This window comes from Rutilus rutilus (genome assembly GCF_951802725.1).
Source record: "Rutilus rutilus genome assembly, chromosome: 11".
Classification (NCBI taxonomy): domain Eukaryota; kingdom Metazoa; phylum Chordata; class Actinopteri; order Cypriniformes; family Leuciscidae; genus Rutilus; species Rutilus rutilus.
Window position 1 is genome coordinate 6,703,008 of NC_140216.1, and position 15,826 is coordinate 6,718,833.

At 39.6% G+C, this 15,826-nt stretch overlaps 1 protein-coding gene across 1 annotated transcript in view; it reads right to left on the reverse strand.

Annotated features, from left to right (window-relative positions):
* Positions 1–15,607, reverse strand: part of thsd7aa (thrombospondin, type I, domain containing 7Aa) — a 129,668-nt gene extending 114,061 nt beyond the window's left edge. The window contains exon 1 of the mRNA XM_084423264.1: positions 15,095–15,607. Coding sequence (XP_084279390.1) covers positions 15,095–15,245 — 151 coding nt within the window. The 5' untranslated portion in view covers positions 15,246–15,607. The remainder of the gene's footprint in view (positions 1–15,094) is intronic.
* Positions 15,608–15,826: the final 219 nt, after the last annotated feature.

Sequence of the window (15,826 nt, forward strand, 5' to 3'; positions counted from 1 at the left end):
AATCACTGCTATTCTGCGTTCCTGTTTCTAATTAATTAACATCCGCGGGTGCAATTATATGGCATTTAATTGCTTAAGACCAGACAGAAAGACAATGCACGGACAAAAGTATGTACTATAAGTATGTACTTATTTCAAAACCATTGGCATCAATCTATCCCTTTGTTGCCGGAACAACTAACACTCTTCTGGAAAAAAAAATAATAAATAACATTCCACTAGATGTTGGAACATGGATGCAGGGATTTGCTCCCATTCATACATAAGAGTGTCAGTGAGGCACTGATGCTGGGCGATGGGGCAGGTCAATGTTCCAGTTCCCAAAGGTGTTCAGTTGGGTCTCCATCTGTATTTCTGTCAATCTAAAGTACCTATATCTATATAGATTTAAACAATTTATTTTAATAATATGTTATAATAATTTTAATTTTATGTACATGTGTCACAGTGGTGGGTACCATCTAGATAGACCGATTAAGTATTAGAACAAATGATTGAATTAAATGTCAGACGACAGACACAGACAGATAGATAGATAGACAGATAGACAGACAGACAGACAGACAGACAGACAGATAGATAGATAGATAGATAGATAGATAGATAGATAGATAGATAGATAGATAGATAGATAGATAGATAGATAGATAGATAGATAGATAGATAGATAGATAGATAGATAGATAGATAATTACTGGTATAAGTCTCAATGAGATGTGTTAAACTACACTGTAAAAAAACTTGTTTTTCTTTTGTCAAATCAACTTAGATAATGTGGTTCAGATAACATAATATTTTGAAAATCTGTTGATTAAGCCAATCTCCTTCTCTGTATTAACTCAAAAAAATTATTTCAATGAACTCAAAATTCTAAGGCAACCAGGGAACTTACCTTTTTTTAAGTTAAACCAACATTTATCTTTTACAGTGTATATGGCATACTAAAGGATTGAGAGAGAGAGAGAGAGAGAGAGAGAGAGAGAGAGAGAGAGAGAGAGAGAGAGAGAGAGAGAGAGAGAGAGAGAGAGAGAGACAATCCCAGCTCTCCTCTGAGGTTTCAAACGCACTCAGAGTGAGTTGTGTGCATATGGTCAGAAGGTGCTTACTGGGTGATAATTCAATTCTAGTGATGTATTTTTCATTGCTGTTGGGAACTTGTGGGGTCCGTACTTAGATTACGCTTGAGACCACATATGCTAGAGCACAACAAGACAAGCAGACTGCAAAACCCTGCAAATGTCACAGTTTGAAGTTCTAGGACTTTCTGAGATTGGATTGGATGGTACATTTCACCACTGGATGCAATTTATGGTATACTTTTACAATATATATTTTTGTCATTGAATATAGTTTTGGGTAACCATTTCTAAAAACAACAACTCTTAAAATCATGATGGCTGAAGAACCACAATAACCGAGCAGATTCTCAGTTTACATAAACCGAGATGGTTTTAGCAAACCTCAAACCACACTATGTTTGGCTATTTCCAGGTCTGTACCTAATTATCATGGCAAACCAGAACTACCCACAATGCATTAAGTGCTCCTCAGAGATGATGGTCATGGTTAGATGTGGTTGGATACAGTGGGGGAGCTGGTGGTTTAATTTCAGCCAGAGATGAATGACAGCTAAAACCAACCTCAGCAAGTTTACGCCCACCCACGGTGACCCACCCCCAATAGCCCACTCACATGTGGAGACTGTGAGATGGTTATATTAAAATGTAACACACACTTTCCAACTCTCCATTCAACATTTCAGGTCAAAATCTTAATACGTGATAATCATTTATATTACTATATTCTGCAATCAAAACAGTATGCTAACCGACTTTAAAACCGCTTTCCTTGAGGACATAGTAGAGGCTTTCTCACACACTGCTGACATTTCCTTTGACCTCTCAGAGCAAAGCCACGTGGGTATACAGCGGATGAACAGGGGACAAATAAGGGAAGCCACACACTAAATAACAGCACAATACCTCGGCAAAAGGATATAAATTATAAGTCAAACGGAGAAGCTTTTGTTACCATTCATGCAGCTGCTTAACTAGATCACAAGAGTAAAATGTCTTTTTCAGGCTTAAAGAAATGCAATCAACAACTAATGAATCAGACACTTCAGTTATAAATCTGGGGAGGAGGGGGCAGCATTTTTAGTGAAGTACTTTGTATAACACCAATAAAAAACACACAGGAAATAATAGGCACTATAGAACCAACTGTGTAACTATATAACAAACACACATAAACAAACACAAATACCCCATTCATAACCATTTTAAATTAGACAAGGAGAAGGAAAGAAAAATGGTACAGTAAGAAACAACAACAACAACAAAAATGCAGGTACAAGAAGCTTTGTTGTTCATCTGTATTGAATTGAAATGCCAGAATTCCTATATCAGTGCATTCCAGAGACAATAAATGTTGCTTAGAATAAAAAGACAATCAATGGTACATAAATAAAATGTGGTTCAACACTCAAAAAAACTAAAAAAGAAAGAAGAAAAAAACAACTCATTGCTGGGGAAGGAAAGGGCTTGGCTTTAACAGGAAACCCTGAGAATAACCTTTATATCTGGTTAGAGTTGCACAGAATGGACTGTGCCATTCATCAAAAGAAAGATCTAAAGAGCCGGTGATCCTTGTTACACAGACCATTCCAACACAGCAACCACAGACTTTTACTTATACACACATATTAAAGGTAAGGTAGGCAATTTCGGAGAAGCTAGCAATAGCAAGCTAGCTTTGAAAGCATTAGATCCCATCCTCCCTTCAGAGCGTCTTCAAAGCCACGTCTCCTCCAAAACACATGAACACACACTAGGGGTGGGAATCTCTAGGCACCTCACGATTCGATTCGATTACGATTCAGAGGGTAACGATTATCGATGCATCTTTTTGTGTGTGTGTGTGACTACTTGGTACTTTTAAAGCAAAGTATTTATGATGACCCATAAAGAATTTACTTCCAATACTTCCTATATTCATTTTATTAATAAAACAAATGGAAGTGATTTGGCAAGTCAACTGTAAGGTTACATTTGCCAGCATATGTCCCAACATTGCAAAGTACCAACAGGATAGATAAATGTGTGCCTGCACTAGCAGCATACGTTAGCTTTTAACGAAGAGGGTGCCGTTCGAATTTGGCGCTCAGTCATCATGCGTCTCTGTTATGTGCACGCCACAGACTGTCCGCGCACTGCACGTCCGCTTTAGAGTTCCGCCTTTTGCGTTCCGTCAATATTACGTTATTAGAAATTATTATTTTTTGACATTTGTGAATAGATTTAGAATCGTCCACGTCCGCATCGCGATGCATCTAAGAATCGATTTTTTCCCGCACCCCTAACGCACACGGCCAGAGCAGAGTCTACAAAGCGGCACGAGAGACGACGTTAAATTACCTCCCGTCTCAAAGCACATAACATTACAATAATAATGACCGTAAACAACTTACAGAGCTCTTACTTGTACCACCTGACTGCTGCAGATTCATTTTGGCATCTAAAAAGTGAACAGTTGGATCAACTTAAAAAAATTACTTCAATTGGTAACACCTAAAGAAATTAAGTTTTCTCAACTTAAATTATCACGTTTTATCGTGAAAAACGTGATAATTTAAGTTGAGAAAACTTAATTTCTTTAGGTTTTGTTAACAGTTGATCCAACTGTTCACTTTTTACAGTGTTGTTGACATAGAAATGAATAAATCTGAGTCTGAGGCTCAGACTCACTCTGAGGACTAAAAAAACTCCAGGTAGAATGTCACGGGTTGTCATCTCATAATTATGGTTACGACATGGCGTGAACGCAGCATAAGCTTGTTGTTTCGGTTCAGGAGGAACTGTAAAAGGGCGGCTGCTGTTTGTTTGGGGCGCTCAGTGACTGTCTGTCTACACAACTCTCCATAGCCTCATGAAACGTGCTGATGATGTGTGATGTCAGCGGAGGTATGCAAATGCATATGTTGACAGCAGGTAGGACATCCTATCATTGCAATTGGATCGAATGCAATGATTGGACACAATTTTTTTGGTCCTGAGACTTCCACAGAAGATATATGTAAAAATGTTAATAAGACCAGTTATTTTATTGATTGCTATCAGGATGTGAAGAGAGTTTCAACCAGTATAACAATAAGTGTTTAGAAAACAAATTGCCTAGCCTACATTTAAATGAAAACTCCAAACTGAATCTGGTCCAGTCAGACTATGAGTTCTGCTGATGCTGCACAGTTTTTTGTTCCCCTGGCTCATTTTGTTTATTTCCCTTTTTAATGAGGCTGAACTTCAAAGGAAAGAAATGGATGGCTGATTGAGCTAAGGTTGTCTACTTGTTTGTTTCAAGCTTGTTTGATTTTTTCTTTAGATTCTGCATGGGCTGCTTTCACAATGAGAAATCTGATGAAGTATGTAGACATGTAGATTTCATTTTTATTGGGCTGTCCGTGCCATTCCATTAAAATGAAGGACAGCTGGAATTGCAGTCGGTGACAAGGAGAGAACCGAAGGCAAAAAGAAAGGCTGTGTTATTCTGTCCCACTGTAATGAGAGTGGCGAACACTTCATCACTCACGCACAAACTCTCCCGCCGCACTGGATGATGGGTGTTAAGTGAGCACGCTCCACTTCTCTCTACTGATTGCTCGCTCTATGTACAAAACATTTCTAACAAGCATTTTTATTATTTTGTCCATGTTCTGTCGTGAAGTGGTCTGACTAAAATAGCGTTACAATCCACATAACTGCTAATTCAACCATCTGTATTACACTGCAATGTTCTTTTCCAACAAGTTTGTCTATAACTTGTTTCGAAGTGTTTCAGTTTTTTTCAATAATTTGTTTTGCAAAATCATGAGCAAAAAAAACAACAAAAAAACACAAAGAGCTAGTGTTGTAGTCAAGACCACCTAAGCCAAGACTAAGTCGAGACCAAGACCAGAGTTTGCTGAGACCAAGACAAGACCAAGACTTTGTGGGGTTGGGACCAAGACAAGACCAAGTCACGGCGAGACCGAATCAAGACCAAGACCAAGACCAGACCAACACTCCTCAAAATCATCTAAAATATCCTTGTCCACTGTCTGAGAAATGTCTTATATTTAATCAATAAATACATTTTGAATAATAAGACACTATATAGAGCTGTTACCAATCAAATCACGAACAATAAAATTCATCTTTGTGTTGCAAAAACTTGTCTAAAAAATATGTCTAAAATGTAAGTCACTTAATATTAACTTCTTGTTTATTGAACGTTTATATAAAATCAATATCACGTTTGCAATCATGCTCATATTCGTGAAAACAGCTCTCTTGCTCTTATGATATTGCTTAATTATATCCCATGTTATTATATAAAAAACAAGATCTCATTCAAGTACTTTTTTAGCAATCATATCTTGAATTTGTTGGCATTTGTATGTTTTTTATTCATTTTACTTTTTTGAGACAATCCTGCATTGATTTTGAACAGGGGGGGTTGGAGGTTTTGTGAGTGTCTCAGTCTTTTGAACTCACAGATACACAGTACCACCATCACACATCTACAAATCCACAAAACCGCAACTCCACCTCAAGTGTGCAAATCTGGGACAAGAACCCAGAGAATAAAAAAATAAGTCATAAAAACAACAACAACGACAACAACAAATGCTGTCAGACAAATAACTGTTGTCTTTTCCAGATAGAATAGAAGATGTAATGTCCGCATTAAAAAAAGTTTGCCCTCTAACAAAATTAATTGTATTAAATAGTACTTTTTTTATTTAACATTGATATGTTAAACTCATATCAGTCATATATCAGTCATACCAAAGACCTGAGGTCAGTTGTATAAACTGTTAAGACTAGTCTTTCAAGTTAGTCATCCAATTTTATTCTTTAAAATTGCTAATAACTTTTTAAAGTCAGTAACATAAAATCGTAGATTGGTCTAATTTGACACAGAACAGTAAGACTGATTACCCCTAACTAACTTCTAGTTGATCATACTAGTTCTTAAGACACAGTCTTAACATAATGGCTATGTTTATGCAACTGGCCCCCTGTTTTCTTTATCATAAGGTTGCCACATTTGGGGCTGAATATCCCTACTCACAAACTCGTAACCGCTTTTACTATTAGACCCTTTAACTCACAGAATAAATCAATCATAGCTCACAGAAAATGGCACGTATGATAGGCATCCAAAAAATATTATCAAAAACTATAGCCAAAGCCAAGAGGACTGCCATGTCGACCAGCACACCATTAATACATTCACACTTCTCTTTTTGAGAGATTGTGTGAATCTTCAAAACTGTCACTGTGTAATGTGGCTTAAATCTAATCACACAGAAACGCTTCTTGAATGCTGATGATCAGATCTGGAGAGGCTCATCCGTTGGAAGTGTGGAGGGAGTAGAACACACAGTTGAGCAATAAAGCTGTTGAATGGAGTGAAGACAACTCGCTTGCATGCATGACTGATTTTACTCTCGGGAAAAAGAGCTTGATAACAAATTTCATTCAACAAATGTAATTCAGTTATAAAAATGCCTGACATTTCAGTGTGTACAGTGATACATCTCACTGACTGATCTGCTAAAGAACACAAACCCCAAATGACATCTGATCGCTCTTTTGTTCAAAGAGCATGAGAGAAAATAATGCAAAACGATTACCTTTGTCATGTTTGCCTACTATAGGACATTCAATAGATAACAAACCACAGCACTTTGAAGACTGTATAGCCTTTGGTGACTTTCCATTTCCCAGTCAACTGGGCAGTAAAACAATCAACTGGGCAGTAAAACTGTACAACTAGAATGAATCACCTTGGCAGAGGGGCGTCAACCTCCACTGGTACACCACACGTAGGCTATACCCTGCATTTCTATATTAAGAACAGTGGAGTCAGAAGAACATCAGTTTTCATTAAACCCGTTCCATCACCCCGTTGACAACTGACACAGAAACATGTCTCAGATCAGTAGTTTCTTGGAAACTTCTCCAGACAACATCTGCAGGAAAACAACATCCAATATGGAATAGGGGGTGATTGCAGAAGAACGGGTGGGGAAATGGAGTCGAAAGGCAGATGTCTGCAGAGGACAGCAAAAAAGAAGTGGATGAATGAAACAGATGGAGAAGGTGCATGGCGCTGCCCTACGACGACAGTGGCTACACATTTGAATGAGTTATTAGTAAAATTGTGTCACTTACACTAATAATACAGTCCTGTACGAAACTGTTTCCGCTCTATTTTACTCTGATTCAAAGAAAATGTGTTACAAAGTCAAAGTCACTACTAAAGGTTGTGCTCACACTTGGCATGTTTGGTTCGATTGAAACAAACTCTGGTGCTATTGCTCTGTTAGTGCGGTCCACATTTTCAGGGGTCTCAGTCTGCTTTCAAACAAACACTGGAGCGGTTCTCAACACAGACCAAAGACATCTAAACAAACTAAAAACAGGACGCAATGTCAAAAGATGCGACCCTAAAATGGACAGCATGCTCAAGCATACCTGTTTTTTTTTTTTCTTTTTAGTTAGGAGTTACGTTGCCCCTTACAGTTTGGTACAGGTGTCGGAAATGATGTCTCCTTGCAACAGACCTTCATTTGTGTTTGCATCTGTTTTGACTTCTTTACACATTTTATAAACTCTTCATAAACTGGTATCACCAGCTGGTAAAAATACCATCATATGCACATGTGTTTGGTCATTGACAGTGCGGTTTTATAAGGAAAATTTCACCATCAAAACATTGTTGTGTAGAAATTTCATCAACCCTCTGAAATCTTTAGATATCACATTTGGAACAATGCAGTGAATATAATCTAATTTGAATGATATAAAACCACAATATGCAGAGATATGTTGTTCATTGGAGAAAGAAGCTGACTAGCCTGTTAGCAATGTAGCAGGGCACCTTTCTCCAGCGTGCTAGCTTTCAAACCTCATGCTGTGTTTGATGTCGATGCCACAAATAAAATTTAAGAACTGGCACACTAGAGAAATGTGCCCTGCTATGTGCTTGACAGGGCATAGTGGATTGTGTGATTAGTTAACAGTAGAAACAAAAACAAAAATATATTTTTGAATAAAACACTTAGAGGCACTATAACATGGTATGTAAACACTCCAGTTAAGCATATTTAACAGGAAAATTCTGATAATGAATCATCAATGGGTGGGTCTGATGGCTGCCACAGCTGTGGATGAGGCATTGGACATTGTAAACAATCCCAAATAGCATCATACACAATGCTCTATAACTAGATTATGAGAATATTATGGAAAAATCCATGCACACTTTATGGGAAAAGCTAAATTTCACACTGACTCCTCGTATAGACATGACCGTTTTCAGTAATATTAAACGCATAGTGATATGCAGTGCAAACGGAGTATACATTAAGGGCATGGTTCAATAGGCTATAATTTACAAATCTTCTTAGGATGCACTAAATACTTTCTTTTTTTTTATCTATAAATCTAATCTATAATCCATCAAGCATCCACATACAGTATGAGTAATGCTGGACTTAGTCTAAGCCTTGCCATTTAGATTACTGTAAACAGTCTCTTTTTCTCTGTCACATTTCCTTCATCTCCCGCACTTTAAATATGAAATATTTTTAATTCTTTAGAGATTTAACATTATATTTAATATCCAATTTAAACATTTTATACACACAAAATCAGTGTGTGTGTGTGTGTGTGTGTGTGTATGTGTGTGTGTGTGTGTGTGTGTGTGTGTGTGTGTGTGTGTGTGTGTGTATGAAAGAATTGGCACGACATGCATAAAGAACAGGAGTTGGTGGATTACTGTGAAATCTCAATAAATGAATCATTTCGAAACAATAACAGACATTTTCAGCCAATTTTCCAGCAAATTTACTTGTCAAGACTCATACACATACACATACTGACTGCATTACATGGAGAAGCTTGCAAAGTCAATCTGACTGAAGCAATATTATTCTCAGTGAAGTATTCTGAACACTTGAAATTGCAGTCTCAAGATCCTCAAGTTGTACTCAAGTATCTTGTTTGAAGCTGACAGCCTCACACAATCATAACACCGGTCTCATGAATCATTTTACATAATTTCACATTCACTTTCAGGACACTTTCAACCACTGAATACAAAACAAGCAATGAAGCAAACGAGGTACAGGCACTGTGTAATGGTGCATTGTGGGAAAATGGAAGTCGGGGGGCAGTTCCATCAGGGAGTATGGCTGAGCGCTCGGCGTAACTATGATGAATTGAGGGTCCCTGGTAACTCACTTACAGTAAGCCCTGCAGACCTGGCCATGAAAAATGACATGGATAAAATGTTCTCTCCCTTTTCGCCAATGTTTGTCTTCTCTCTTTTATTTCCCAGAAATGATCTATTTTAAGCTCCCAACAGAAGAGCAAACGGACAAATCTCCACTGGATTATTAAAACATCACTACTAAAAAGAAAAAAAAAAGTAGATTCCACAATATTCAGACGGAGATCCACCTGTAAGCATTTCTTAAATTTCAACCGCAGAATTTAATTAGGAGACATTCATTGACCAGCTCTTAACTACCAAATTTGAGTATAAGGGATGCATGTAATTCACTCGTATATAATATAATATAACGTAATTTTTTTTCTTTTTTTCTTACCCAAATTACAGCTGAATGCCAATGCATGTACATTATGAATAAGGATACCTTTGTTTACATTTTGTTTTGTGATGGCTGTGGAAGAAAAATAGAGTGAACTGGGTATGTTTGTACGTGAAAAACACTGCAACTTTCTACCACTGATAAAAAAATAAAGATAAAATAAAAACTGCACAAATTACTAGAAACTCAACAAATGAAAATGTGTCAGATAAATCACTTTTGCAAGCAATTTCATAAAGTAGTGGGGACAAAATCGGCCTTGATAAAAAGTGATGGCATGGGGACATGTCCCACCTACCCCCACTATAAACGACAGCTGTGCATGTTTTAGCAAAGGATGTGAAAATAAGTGTTGAGTGGGCGGCAGAATAAACGGATATTTGACAAGTTGCCATTTGAGAGATGCTAACCTTTCCACATCAACATACAGCTACTTCTGCCAATGTGTCTTGCATTTGATTTTTTCGACTTGAGACTTGATTGCAGTTGAAAAATAAAAAGTTGTAATAATGCCAGCCTTCACAAATGTCCCACAATTCTAGAATGATCAGTCAGTTTAGGTAGAATGTGGTTCACTTCACATTCAAGGGATGCTGAGGCTTTTGAGATAGATATGGCTCTTCAACACTCACAATTTCCAAATAGATACTGTAGCTAGTTATATACTTCTCCTGAACATCCTTCAACTTGGCATTTGATCTCAATGCTTCTTGGGTTCAAAAAGGTCAAGTCAGATTACGTCTAGCTGATTAGAGAGAGGAAATCTCCACATTTGTGCCCTAACTAACTTATCACATTCAGCTTTCACATCAGACTCCCAACGTCGAACCAGGCAGAAATATACTTCTGCTAATTAAAAATATGGATGCAAGACCACAGGAGCAAAATTTCTATAATGCAGTTGAGAACATGATTATATATATATGGATTATATTGTGGATGTGTTGATTCATCGTAAATGGGTGTGTAAGTATTGTTAATGAAGAAATTCTCATTCATCCATATGAATTTTTTCTGCTATAATCAGACTAAACCTATCAGAGAGGCATCATTTAGCTTATGCTACAGTGCCAAATTGTGCCAGTCATGCCAAAATCTGCAGGTGTTTCATTGTGTGCGAGACAGCAATCATCTGCGCAAACGCGTTTACCCAAGCACTGTGAAAATTTAGAGAACCACTAAAGAATCAACTAAGATGACAAACAGTCTGTTTGTTCTTGTTTATTCTCCATTTTTCACTCCCACCTCCTCCAGGTTCTCTCCCATTAGTGTCTGTAGCATGGATCTAGAGCTGGAGCTCAGCTGCTGCCTGGCTCAACCTGTCTGCTATTTATATCTCCATCACAATAGTCGCTACGCAATAAAGTATGGCACTGCTCGGCTCAGCTCCTCACAGACAAGCTTGGCACTCAAGTGTGTGTCTACGACATAACAGAAAAGACAAAGAGAAAAAAGTAAGGGATGCAAGTGGCATTCACACTGTAACCACAACCTCACACTCTCAAACTTTTCTCAATAGGAAATATTTTCATAGTGCAAATGTGTATTTGACATCATGGGTGGGAGAATAAAGACACAAATCGGCTCTTTTTGTAAAACTACTCGTAGAAAGGCCTTCTAGGTGGCATTGGATAGGAAGTGTATGACTCAGGTGTTGATATAAAGCGGTTTAGCATAATGAGTGCAATCCCTTTGCACGTTTCAGGAAAGCTAAGCAGCCTTCTTGGAGGAACGTGAGCTGTAGTGACTGAGAGAGAGGGGGAAAGCTTCAGGAACACATTGTGATGTTCCGTTAATGCATTTAGCACTGTCATGAGTTACAAGCTTATCTGACTGTAGTCTGAAATCAAAGGGCAGTAATAAGCTAATTTTTGAAATCATCAATTTCTTTGGTGTTACAGACTATCTAAATAAATGCAATGTCTGAGGAATAGAAATGTGTCAGTGAAAAAAAAAGCAGAAGCTGCCTTCTCAGCATCTTCTGTCAGAAAGCTGCCTTTAGATGTGAAAAAAGGGTTTGCGCCACACACCCAGGTAATTACAACCGTTCCCCCACTCACAGGCGGGCGGCAATCCATTCTTAGCAAACTAATGAGGTGCGCGAGTGCATGCGTGCATGTGTGAGCAAAAGAAAAGGAAAAAAGAGAAGGGGGCAAGTGGAACAAATCATGCTGTCAGTCTGTCTTTTGTCATCTTTTGGCAAGCATTCATCAAGATTCTCCCCTTGCTTTTCAGGACGAAAGAAAAAGAAAGAAGCGAGGGAGCACACAGATGCTAACCTAAGAGCAACAAACGGCAGAGGGAGGAGGTGACCTAGCGCAAGCCGCTAAGGCTGAGAACTTTGACAAACAATTAAAGAAGAGAAGCGTTGAAAATGATGACACAAAAAACTAAAAGACAGCTAAAACGGCTGTGACGAGGCTCTTGTGTGAGACTATTCCATGTGGGCGGCACTTGTCAGGCAGGTTGTTGTGAGCAGCTGGACCATACTCAAGTAAAGTACCCAGACAAGCAGCAGCAATTTGGCACTTGATGAATCCGAAAGAAAAATCCAATTCATCCCTTCTCCCGTCTAACTCTGGCTCCACGGCAAAATTCAGGCTGATGGATGGGCATAATTACAGCTTGATCACCTAGGGAATGTTTGCACACTTCCATATGTTTTTCCTCCTCTATTTTTCTCCATGATTAGCCATTTTGGAGCACACTGAGGAAACACATGGATGCGTTTTCCCTGGGATCCAGAATCTAAAGAGAGTCTTGTTGTGCAGTCCTCAGGTGGTGTCTTTGGAATTGAAGTCTGGCTGAGTGAAAATGTTTGAATTAACCGCTTGACACTTGGCCTCTTGCCACCAATAGATACCCTATGTTCTCCCGCACTGACATGCCCCCGTAAGACCCTTTTAACCACAGGGTCAAAGGCCAACCTAAAGAAAAGGATGCTGAAGGGAAAGGTGAAAGGTGCTGAAAGATGGAAACAGAAGGGTGGACATTAGCGAGTGGGGCCGTGAAGGAATATTCACACTTTTAGATGGAATAAAAGGCATCTCATCTACTGGACTGGGTGGGCGGGGTAAAAGGGGGAAGGGTCCTGCCAGACTCAATAGCTTCCTCCCACATGTACGCCACCACCAAGCACAATGCTGACCAGGGAGAGAGTTCAGCCCTGTCGATTAAGATCAGTGTGTATGTGTTATCTCAGGCAGCTGTAGGGCAGGGAATGGCCCACATAGAGGCCCTGGAGAGTGACGGTCATTCAGAGGTAAACCCCCGGAAGTGAAAGCAATATCGTTAAATGAAACATTGTACAGAACAGCACAGAAACTCGAGACTGTTTGCAATAAACTCTGCAGAATGAAGTCAAGATCCCAAAATGCCCCTCACAAATGCAATGGTGTTAAAAAGGGGTACTGTTTACAGTGTAATATTGGAAGATACACGGCAATAAACTGGGCTAGACGATTCCCTAGAGCCTTCAAATACAGCCTCACAGCCCTGAAAACAGGGACATGTAAAAACAAACTGCACTGTCAAATTTTTCTCAAATTAGGAAAACATTATTGAATCTAATTAAATAAGAAATATTGTTCAGCATAATGATAAAGGTGTCAAAAGTGCTGTCAGAGAACAAATTCAGTCTTCTCCTACCCTTCTCCATCCAGATTCATCCAAGGGGAACTATGGGAAATGTTCTACAATAAACTATCTGCGGACTGGTGAGCATCAGTCTCTGTACTGATGCATACTGCCAGGGCTCTATCAAAAAAATGATTTGTTCCCATATGAGCAGTGCAGATTGGCTAACACTGTTGCACTAGTCTCTTGCTTTGGTCTCATGTCCCCACAGATAAAAACACTAAAATACTTGAATGAATACTGAACCACACCTGGAAGAGATGGATTTGCCTGTTTCCACGAAAGCTTGAGGTTTGCTTAACTGGCCTTGCTTGAGGTTCTGAGGTTAAGTGCTTACCAAACACTTGGGTTTACTTCTAGAAATTACCATGTGTGTATTTATGGGAAATCCAAAAGCGAGGCTCTGCTGTATGTAGGTTAACTTGCTTCAGCCAATCTGCTTGTCCTCCCTCACCCCATGTTTAATCTCCTGCACTCAGTGACAGTAGTGGGGGCAGGATATTGTACCACACTACCACAATATTACCGGCACCTCTACAACCATTATACACTAACAGAAGTCAAGCAAAGTAAAGATGCAGTATAAGAAAAGAAACAGTCACTATGCCAGACATAACAACATTAAAATGTACCAACTCTCCTTGAACCCTCACATCATTGTCAGTTGATGTCAAATAAACAGTAGATGTTTTATAGTCTGCTCATAAAATAACCTACACCCATTTCTTGAAACCACCGATCCATTGACCACCTAATTCAAAGGATTTGCACCACACATATTAAGCAGGCTCCTTCTGAGTTAGACCAGAGAGTTCAGAATTCACCATTGATCCTGCAGGATTCCAAACCTGTCCAGCCATGAAGCTGTGCATTGATCAACTCCAGCAGGACACCAGTGGCCCCATTGCACCATCTTCATTGATCCAGAGCATCCATCCTTGCCTGAGACTCTGGCCAAATGACCCATTGATCTGTGGCCAATCCAGAGGAACCATTTCAGCCTCCCAGTAAGCCCTACCCCTCCCCATCCAAACATGCACCCGAAACAGACTCACCCCCTTCAGCTTATTCCATCCCCCCACTTCCACTGCCGGTGATGTCCCATACATGGCAAATTAGCACCCCTAATAGGTGTAGAGACACCACCCCAAAACCAGACAACACTCACATTACCTACTAGACAACTGCTTTACATTCCACCAAACACATATCTAAACCAGAGCATGGACACTACAAGTACTTATACAGGTACTTATAATATCTCCAATATTCACCTACTAAGTACTGTTCTTGGGGCATCACAGTCATTTCACACATTTTTGACCATGCTGCTTTTGGAAAGCATGTGCTTAATTATTGCACAATCATAATCAAGTACAAGTTTTCTTTAAAGAATCAACCATGCCTCTTATCTTTCAGGATGTACTATGGGGGCTACACATCTCGTAAAAGTGTGTTGGAGGGTTACTAGTGAATCGAAGACCATCCCACACATTCTGAAAATATCAAGCACTCTTCAGCAACAGTACGGACTTAAATATTCTCACAGCTCTTACAAGAACCAAGCGGCAGGACTTACAGATAAAATGTCTTTAAACTAAATGCACACTGAAATATACTGTCGCCTAATACAAGTAACCTCCAATTAATGTACGTTCACTGGGACATCTAATTCCGACTCTGGCATGAAGTCAGCATCTATTTCTCATCACAAACCTGTCTCTGAACAAAACAAAACACACTAACCAATGTTAAACATTTTAAGCATAGACTTGTGCTTAGATAAAACAGCCATACCTGTTTGCCAGATGTAAGTGGGTTTTGTGTTGGTGACTGTTTGCGTCTGGACATCCCAAATCCCAAAAAAGAGCAGAGCTACTCTGAAGAGGGAAGCAAGAGCCCCTGCTGAAGTGACCCCTCTCCCTGTCGCCCTGCTGGCCAGCCCCATGGCTTCAGCCCGGCCAGATAGATCCACACGGCTCAAGTCTGGCCAAACAGACCTGCACGATACACACACACTCAGCAGGAGATGTAAGCACAAGAAGATGCGGCACAGGGGAAAGTGTGCCTGCTATTGTCCCTCTCACTCTTCTGCACGCGGTTCCTCCAGGAAAGGGTAATCCACTTGTCTCTCTCTCTCTCTTCTAACTCCTCTATTTTCCCTCCTTTTCTTTCTTCTTCACTGTGTTCTCTGGGTCAGTGGAGAAGAATGAGGACTGAGTGAAGGAGAAAAAATAAAAAAGCCAGAGGAACAATAGACCCCTCAGCTCAGCGCGCTGCTTGTGCGGCAACTGCGTCCTGGCTCAGCCTGGCTGATACAGCACCTCCCATTCCCCCCTCCTCTCTCTTTTTCTCCCTTGCTCGCACTCACTCATACAGTCTCGCTCTCCTTTACTAATCCAGAATCCACCTGCAATCACTCTCTCTTATCACATTGCCCCACTATCAAGGGTTGCACTATTCTTCACACAAAAGAGAACTGGGGTAGGTGCAGGGGGTTGAGGTAAGAAGCACATGCATTATTGTGGT